Raw genomic sequence first — 9,605 nt, 5'->3', positions numbered from 1 at the left:
TGTAGGATGTGTTTGATCATCGGTGACACAACTGATTGCTATAACGAGTCTATCATAAACAAAGAATCCAAATCATAATTATAACCTGCCCGTAATCAGACTAGGCAGGGGCCATTTTCTTTTTTTTCTAAGCAAGAGCTCCTTTCTTCGGCTGAAGAAGGTTCTTGGCTCCAAAACATGTCACTAATTAACGGTTACTCGTAAAGGTTCACAGGCACTACACATACAGCATAGTGTCTATTCTAAATATGCCAATTCGGTTTCGAATCAGCCCCAGATCTCATATTAACGTCTGTAGTAGTTTTCTCCTCTCTTTTCCTTAGTAAATAAGGATACCAATCTCTAAAACCTTGCGTCCCCACTCCCTTTTACCTTTACCTTTAATAGATAGGAAAACTGTTTGCCAATTTTCTCCCTTGAACCATACCCACTGTGATGTACTTGGAAATAATTTATAAAGCCCCTCAGTTACTAACCTGGGCATATACTGGCAAGAGAGGCGGGAGAGAGAGACAAACAGACAAGCTTACCAATCATGTGTATAAGTACGCAGGGGAACACCAAAGGCTCTAGCAAGGCCAAAGTCGCTATTTGATGGCTCCCTGTTTCTTATGAGAAGTTCTCTGGGCTTCGGTCTCTGGGATACTCCTGTTGGGAATGACAGAAGCTCACAAAGACCCTGTAGTAGCGGGTAAAGGTAGCCTAGGGAGAAAGTTTGAAAGACTTGGCTAAGAAACTATGAAAGGTGGACATATGAATCCCCAAACAAAAGGAGAGGGAGCTCTGCTTGCTTCTAAACAAAATGGGTTCCATTTGAAATGCTTGCATAGCCCTAAGAATATGGGTAAGGCCAACATTAGGTTTCCTCATATGTAGTTTTTGGGTACTATAAGGATTAAGACTCCTTTGTCATTGGAAATTAGCCCATTGACTTAAAGGGCCTTATCCCTGAGGGGGAGAAAGGTGCAATGTGTTAATTTTTAAAATAGGTGTTATTGCATTCAGGCCATGGCTGGGTGAAACAACCCGTATACAGTCTGATGCCAGCTGGGTTATCCTCAGCTTGGTTCCCTGTTTTTGAAAGCTTCAGATAAGCCCAGCTGGCTTCGGGGCTGTAGACAGGTTGTGTGTGAGTTAGTTACCGTGGGTGTTCATGGCGTGAATGTGGTACGATGTGGGCCCGGGTAGTGTAACGACGTTTAGCGAGTGCAGCTGGGAGCCGAGTGGAGGGGGTCATCAGTGGGTAGTGGAGAATAGGAAGTGTCACTACACTCCAGCAATGGGGAAAGTATCATCACAGAAAGTCATTGGTGGGCCAGGAGGGAAGAAGCTCTGCTTTTGTTGGAAAGCAGGTGATGTAACTGGAGACTTGGAGATGATTGAGCCAAGAGAGAGGGATGCATTCTGCTTGGTTTCTCCTGCTACCAGCAGAGCAAACTCAGAAATGGGAATTCTGCCTTCCTTATAGAGCTGGTATTCTTCTTTTGTAATCCTTCTGAACCGCAGAGCATCATCAATGGAGTACTGTTTTCCACTCTTCTTGTCAAGGAGAACAGAAATATCTCCCTTAGGTCCCAGGGTTGTGATTTCCTCCCAGTCACATTCTAATTCTTGCAGCTGGATATACTGATCCCTGTCTATCATGCCTCTTTTGTAGGCCTCATAGGGTGATACATCCTTGCCTGTCTCTGGGTCCAGAATAGAGATCTTGGTGGAAAGATTTGTTTCTCTCATCTGGGTTTCATTGTTCAGTTCTTCTTTATTTACTCTGGATTGGAGTTCCCGGATATTCCTCTCCTTTTCATAAATCTGATCCTTCTCTGTAAGTATGTCCGATTCAAGGCGAGAAAGTTCTTGAACAAGTTGCATCTTCTTTTGTCGATCATTCTCTGTCCTTTGGTTCAGGAGCTTGGTCTGTTCTCTAAGAAAGAGGATCTTCTGTTGCTGCTGCCTTTCCAATTCACTTAATTCATCCTCCAAATTAGCTTTTTCTAGCATTGTCACATTCAGAGCTTCCTGAAGTTCAGCTTCTTCTCTGGACCATGTCTTCTTCATTCCTTCTGCTCTCTCAATTTTTTCCTTGAGACGCCTAATATCCTCTTCTGCATTTTGCCGGGCAGTTCGTTCCCTGCTTAGCAGATCCCAGAGACGTGCTCGCTCATTTTCTAGCACTCTGTCCTTTTCCACTCTAATGACTTCTTTGTAGATAGTTTTTTCCTGGGACTTTGTTTTTTGCAAAGCATCAATTTGGGCTTGGAGGTTCTTGCACTCCCTCTGCAAGCTCAATACTTGAGCCTTCTCATTATCCAGATCAATTCGTAATTAGTACTGGACTGCTCAAGAACTGGATCTTTCTCAAGCTTGACCACTTCTTCCGTGATATTTTTTCTTGAACTGGGGTGGGGCTTTCCTCAATTTCCTTTATCCTTAAGGTGATTTGCCTTATCTCTTTTTCCAAAGCAAGCCTTTTGTTTCTGTCATCTTGGAAATTAAGCAGTTTCTCTTTCTCTTCCACAGCTGCCCGAAGCTGTTGAACCTCACGTTCCAGGCGTCGGCGGCTGCTGACCTCATCATCCAAGCTCTTGCTGAGCCTGTTATGCTCATCTCTGAGCTTTGGGTCTCTCTGTGTAAGAATGACCTCCTGGACCACCACTTTTTCCTCAGGCTTCCTCCTCTCTAGAAGCATATACTTATTCTGGAGGTCATAGATGGCATCTTCAGTTGCTCTCCTCTTCTGCGATGCATTACGTACTTCTTGGCGGAGCCGTTCAGCTTCTCTTTCTAATAGAGGGTCTTTCTCATATCGGACAACCTCCTTGGTAACCAGCTTGGTTTCGACTTTGGATCTTTCTCTCTTCCACTCATCCCTTTCTCCCTGAAGCCTAATCAGCTGTTCTTGGGACCTGCCATTCATATTCACAAGGTCATTCAGCTGTTGCTTCAACCTGTCTATTTCTCTTAGTATCTCTGGGCTTTTCTCCATCTTCACCACCTCTTGGATGATCTCTTGAAACTCCACTGTAGGTGGCTGTGACTTAAGAACTTTCAACTCATTTAAGGCTGTTTCCACTTCCTGGCCAATCATTGTCCTTTTTCTTGTAGCTTCTTGGAGTTCTCTCTTCAAACGTGCAATCTCCTCTTCAGTTTCTGGGTCAACACAAAATATCTCATTGACTCTTTCCTTAACTTCCACTTTAGGCTTTTGCTTCTCTAGAGCACTGTATGTGCTCTGCAGTTTTGTCAGCTCACTTGCTAACAATTCATTTTTGTTCCTCTCCTCATTAATAAGAGTTTGAAGCTTGGAAGACTCCTTTAAAAGCTCTGGGTCTTGCTCCACCTGTTTGACCTCTTTCACAATGACCTTCGGCTCCGCTGTTTCAATTAGCTTTTCAAGATCTTCAATTCTGCTTTTCACTTCCCTATTGTATCCACAACTGATTTCCTTTGAAAATGTCTTCTCAATTTGCATCTGCAGTGTCCTGATGGCTTTGAGCATCTCTGGGTCCTTCTCCAGCTTGACCACCTTTTACCACCAATTTCTTCGGATTGTTGGTCCTCTGCTCTAGCAAGTGAAGCTCTTTCTGAGCGTTCAGTTCGGAGATGGAATTTGAATTCTCTTGGAGGTGCCTGTTCTTCTTGGAGTCTGGCTGCTTGGGCTCTAGGTTTGGATCTTTCTCTATTTTAGTAACTTCTTAGTAAGAGCTGACATTTCAAGGCTTCCTGTTTTCTCCATTTGGAGGTCTTGCTGTCATTATCTCATATCTGCCAGTAGGTCTTTCTTTTATTCTTTTCATTCTCTTTGACGAGATATTTTAGAGAGATCACTCTCAAGAGTTGGATCTCTGTAGTACTCAATCACTTCTTTCTCCCTACCTTTCAATCGGCCGCTGAGTCTTTAGCATCAGGTTTGTGTCTCTGTTCTTCCAGTTCCTCCTGAACCCTGGCCTTCTTGCTCCGTTCCTCTTCCAGCTGAGATTTCAGGGCTTCCGGTTCTCTCTCCAATCTGCCCATTTTCTGAGACTGTTGAGTCTGCTCATATGTCACCTGTACTGCCTCTTTACTTCCTTCTGCAGAAAAAAAAGAAAAAAAAAAGAAAGTAAAAAAGGAGGCAAATTTTTTACAAAAATATTGTGAGCATGTTGAACTGTAGTATCAAAACTTGGAAAAGTTATTTTTGGATGTCACACTCTCCGAGGCTGCAATCCAACACCCCCCCAGTGCAGTGTAATTATCTGCATGCGGAATACAATGGCACTAGCACTACACAACTCCCATGCCGAAAAAGCAACATTGCATAACAAATGGCAGTGACCAACTGCAGTGCGCATCCACAAATCACAAGGCCAGTGCATAAATCCAAGCACATGTTGCTGTATGCTCAATGCTGCTTCTGACACTATCAGCAGAATATGGCCTTATTGCATGTGCAAGTAAAGTGGAATCACAGTCAGATAATTAATGCCTCTGGAAGGGGGACCACATTATGTTGTGTGTTTTTGTTCTTTTCTTGTTTTCTCTTGTTTAAAAGTGCCTCTTTATACCATCACAAAAAAATCAGTTAGATCCCCTTTCTGCCTCTGTTTCACTATGATTTCAGCGTGAAAGTTCAATAGTGCTTGTATGGTGTTTGGGGAGGTCGGGTTGGTCAATGGACATGCTGTGAGTGGGCAAATGCTAGTCACCTCCAATGATCAGGACAGAAAGGAAGGGGGGAAGCTTCACCTCCAACCTTGCTTCACATATGGAAGGATTCAACGCAAAGTTCAGGTGCCTTGTTTTTATGGCCAGGAGTCCATATCCTCCATATTCATGCAGCCCAGCAACATCGAATATTGCAAAAGTTAGGAAGAAAAATAGACAAGCTAGGAGAGGCTACAGCAGTTTCCTAAACATTTAGGCTTTTTTTCTTCATAGAAAATCCATTGCCAAATGATCACTCCCCCCTCCCCCCCATTCCAACTGGGACTTGTCAGAGAAGCCAAAACATTGCTAACTGTCTCCTCATCCCTCCTTTTCCAAGCTTTTCCAATTTTAATTGTGTCATGTATGTATACACAGTTGTAACTTGTTGTGACCCATTTTGGGTCCCTTCTTGGGAGAAAGACAGGATATAAATGAAGCAAACAAAATAAATGAATTGGGCCAGTGAGCTGGGGATACCACCTTCTACATTAAATGTTTAAGGATTCAGGTGCTATTTGCCAACAAATAATGGTGAAGACCAAAAGGTAGGAAACTGGTGCACACTCTGGTAGGATTTTTTTCTAAGACATCCTTGTACCGTATGTTGAATTCAAATGACAAAATCATTAGGGTGTGGTTGTGTGATAGCACTTTGAAGTAACTTTTTGACATGTTTTTATATGAAACAAAAAGGAAAGAATCAAGAGATCATCCTTACTCCCTTGAGATACCAAATCTGGAATTTATTGTTTTTTCCATTTAGGCCTCCGACAAATACCTTATCCAAAACTTTCTTTGCAAATTCCAGCCGGCTGAGCTGCTCTTTGTTTTCAGCAGCTGTCTCTGTATAGAGCTTTGTCACATTGTTTTCCTAAGTAGAATAAGCACAAACATTATTCAGACAACATGGTACTTCTTTCTATGAAATGCTGTAATCCCCCCCCCCCCCCATTTTAAGACAACTACAGTCACCCCTCCTTTTTCACGGGGATCCGTTCAGGACCCCCTTGTGAAAATGGGAGTTTGCCCCATTGGCTTGAATATAGGCATGGGCGCTGTTTTTTGGGTGTGGGTGGGAGAGGTCTTAATGTTTTACTGGGTTTTCTCCCCAAAGCAATTGATACTTTTAAAGGGGTTGTTGCTGTTTTGACATTTTAAAAACTGTTTCAGAGTCATGGGACTTGGTTTATTAGAAGACGTGGGAAATTTTATATAAATAAAGTTGGATCATGTTCTCACCTCAGCCTGGATGCTGTCTTGAAGTGGGGTCACACGAAGGCGTTTGGCAGAGGAAGCAGTCAAAGAGGGATCCAGAGAAGACCGATATTTTCCTGCCTGAAGTTCATAATCCTATTTTTTTTCAAATAAATGAAATAATGAATGAAAGAAAAATCAGAGAAGAATAGAATGGTTCATTAAGTGGAAGTAGAAAAATACACAGAACACTGCAACATACATTGAGGACAGACTGCACATTCTTGGACAAGTTGACAACAGAATTCTTGTCAGACTCTTTACTCTGGACTTCGTCTGCCAGTCTCTGCAGTGGAAACAGAAATGGAGAATCAGGATCCAGTCCTTTGCTGGATAATTACTCATTAGTATTATTCATTTGTAAAGCACCAGTATATGTTTATTATAAACAACAAAAATTATAACATCCCTGCCTGAATAGGGTTTTTGCTTTAGTTCTCTACTTGTTAAGCTTTGTTGGAAGGAGGAAAATAGATTAGTATACAACTAATTAAACTTAACTAGTTATTTCCAAACTGTTCCTAAGTGCCTGTCAACCAACACATTAATTTGTTGAGCCTTGTTTGGGTGAGGGACCAAATAACACATAGCTGGTAAGGTTTAATTAGTTATTCCAGTCTTCCATCTCTTTGGAGTTTATCACACGTGAAATATGAACTAAAATCCAAAGCAAATCTGAAGGGAAGGGGAAGCAGAGTCAATTCCAATCCAAGGCAATTCACGTGATTAATTATCTCACATGAAGAGCGGAATTGTGGTCATACCTGAGGCAAAGCGAAGTGAGTGCAAAATAAATTATCACATCAGTACATAACATGTGGATTCACCAATGCAAATTGGCATCCTTGCGCATGCACAGTGGGGCTCTGAACGCATCATGAACCTTTGCACTTCCGGGGTGAAAAGGGGGGGGCACTTCCTGGTTCCACTTTCACGTGAATGTTAGCCTCATGTGAATGACAGCTTCACCTTTCTTTCTCCCTTCTATTTTCCTATCCCTGGCAGCCGAATCCAAACGGGTCCTCCGTGTCAGAGCCCCCATCCATTTATTATTATTATTGAGGAATTATTATTATTATTATTAATAAAAAATGTCTTTCACTGCAAAATAATCAGTGTAGAAGCTGCAGCTTTACTTGGAAGTAAATCCTTTGGATCTGAAGGAGACCTATTTTGGAGAAGTGCAGAAATGATCCGGTTTCCCTTATTCACCATGCTCCCTAAAATACCACCTCTCAGAATCCAATCCACTCTCCTTCCCTTTATAACAGTTGCCTTCTCTTAGGTTTCTCCTGCACTGGGGAAATAATCCGGTTTGACTCCACTTTAACTGTCTTGGCTCATTGCTATGGAATTTTGGGAACTGTAGTGTCGTGAGACATTGAGCCTTCTCTGCCAGAGAGCTCTGATGCCTCAGCAAAATAATAAATTATTATTACAGTCGAACCTCCCTATACGTCGGATTTGCCATACGCGTATTTGAGCATACGCGCATGGCAAACCCGGAAGTTGTTCCTCTCCTCCCCTCCTCTTTCCCCCTCCTTCCTAACTTCCTACAAGCTGCAGCCGGTCTTTAAGAGAGGCGGTGACCAGGAGGACGAGGCCTGGCCCCTTGTTCCTCCAGCGTGCAGCGGCTCTTCTCAGCGGCAGCGACCAGGAGGACGAGGCCAGGCCCCTTTCTCCTGGTCGCTGCCGCCGAAGGAGAGCCGGCTGCGGCTGGAGGCCCTTGTCTTCCAGGCTGCAGCCGGCTTTCCTAGCGGCGCGACCAGGGAGAACGGGGCCCTGTCTTCTGGTGGTTCTTAAGAGAGGTGAGTTGGAGCTTGTAGGAGCAGCAGCGCATTTTGGGTGGCGGAGCCGAGGCGCGAGGAGGACGGGCCAAGCCTCTTCTCCGCGGCCTCGGCTCCGCCGCCACAAAACGGTGGGTGCTGCTTCTGGAGGCCAAGAGACCTCCAGGCTGCATCGGGCCACTTACAGCGGCGGGTGGCGGCGGCAGAGGGGGGCAGCGGGGCGGGAGCGGCGGCGGGCGACCAGGTAAGGAGGGAGGGAGGGGGGAAGGTTAGTTTTAGGTAGGTAGGGGGGAGGGAGGGAGGGAGAGAGGAGGGAAGTAGGAGGAGGGGGAAAGAGGAGGAAGGATGCGCGCGCCCATTGGACAGAATAGTGCTTTGAGCATACGTAGATTTTGGTATACGCGGGGGTCCAGAACGGATCCCCGCGTATACGAGGATCCCACTGTATTATTATATTATTATTATTATTATTATTATTATTATTATTTTGCAGTGTCTTCCTCCTTTGGATCCTTGCCTCGAGGAGGGCAGGAAATAAATTGTTTTTATTATTAAAGAATTTATTATTCTTATTATATTATTATATTATAATAATAACTTCTTCCTGCCTCTTCTCAAGACTGGAGGCAGGGTGCCTTGATCTACTTTTGGGTACCCTGCCTCGAGCCTTGAGGAGAGGCAGGAAAGAAACTATTATTATTATATTATTATATTATTATTATTATTATTATTAAAATATTATGCAGCCTCTGTTCTTGAAGGAGGGACACTAGAAGCATGGAACAAAACTGCAGCACTGCATCATGGGAATTTGCACCTTGGAGGTTTGGGGGTGGGGGTGTCCAGGACAGAAGCAAAGTTGCATTCCACACCAGACCAATTCGGATTGAAATCGAAGTGGGCTTGGAAACAATTTTTGTGAATTCGCTTGTTACCGAATTCACAAAATCAGGAGCCACTTTGGATTGACTTTGGATGTGGCTCAGAAATACGCCCCATAGAAGGCAATCACGTGTGATCTGTCATGTTTTAAGGTGAATTCACATGGTTTGACCAGGAGTGACTTTGGATTGGAGCTGCAAAACCCGTCATGTGATATCATCCTTTGATGACTGAAGGTAGCACAATTCTCACCTTCTGCGCCTGGAGCTTGTAGTTGATCTGACTGGGGCCATCTGTGGTCTTAACTTGGTACTTAGGAGATTGTTGAGCCAGAACATCAGATTCTCATTTGCATTTGGAACTGTGGTAGGTGAGGCTGGTGTTCGGAGTGTCTTCTTCTGGATGCGTGGGCACAGTTTAGAAAGAACTTAGAAGAGATGTTACAGAGAAGATTTCCTCAGAGAAAGTCCCTTTTCCTTCTGCATTTCGCGGTTCAAATTAGATGCTAACCGATATCCTGCATCACAATGGCAGACTGTAAAGTTCCTCCAGGAGTAGTTACATCTTGTCTGCCCTCACCACAGGGCACCCTACCTGTCTACAAGCTGCTGTTCCATGGCCATTTAGCAGCCAGGTGAAGATGGGGCAGGGGGCAGCCAGGTAGCCAGCTCCATTCCAACAAAAAAACACCTCCTGGACCTCTGGGGGACTTCTGGGAGATCTGATCTGAGGATGACTACTTCTTCCTATGGGCAGCTACAGATAGAGAGCCCTGTTTGCCTCGTTGACCCTTGTCCTCTCCCAACCATGAATGGCTGTTCATGGAGATCTCCAGACAGAAAAAAGTTAGATGGCTCAGAGCAGATGGAGATGCCGGATCCCTCTATCTGTCACAACAATAACGCCATGGCATATGCAGGCATAACGTTATCATACCCTCCACATTTCATATCTGAAAACCGGATATGTAGACTAAGGAAGAACAAGTTACAACATCCC

General features: G+C 44.2%; 1 protein-coding gene across 1 annotated transcript in view; it reads right to left on the bottom strand.

The window, feature by feature from the left end:
- Nucleotides 1-1,266: 1,266 nt before the first annotated feature.
- Nucleotides 1,267-9,605, bottom strand: part of EVPL (envoplakin) — a 51,857-nt gene continuing 43,518 nt past the window's right edge. The window contains 12 exon segments of the mRNA XM_042454353.1: nucleotides 1,267-2,324; nucleotides 2,327-2,383; nucleotides 2,386-3,524; nucleotides 3,526-3,694; nucleotides 3,697-3,872; nucleotides 3,874-3,906; nucleotides 3,908-4,055; nucleotides 5,449-5,554; nucleotides 5,923-6,033; nucleotides 6,140-6,223; nucleotides 8,859-9,004; nucleotides 9,306-9,307. Coding sequence (XP_042310287.1) covers nucleotides 1,267-2,324; nucleotides 2,327-2,383; nucleotides 2,386-3,524; nucleotides 3,526-3,694; nucleotides 3,697-3,872; nucleotides 3,874-3,906; nucleotides 3,908-4,055; nucleotides 5,449-5,554; nucleotides 5,923-6,033; nucleotides 6,140-6,223; nucleotides 8,859-9,004; nucleotides 9,306-9,307 — 3,229 coding nt within the window.

This window comes from Sceloporus undulatus, chromosome 2 (genome assembly GCF_019175285.1).
Source record: "Sceloporus undulatus isolate JIND9_A2432 ecotype Alabama chromosome 2, SceUnd_v1.1, whole genome shotgun sequence".
Lineage (NCBI taxonomy): Eukaryota > Metazoa > Chordata > Lepidosauria > Squamata > Phrynosomatidae > Sceloporus > Sceloporus undulatus.
This window is presented reverse-complemented; position numbering and strand designations above follow the sequence as displayed.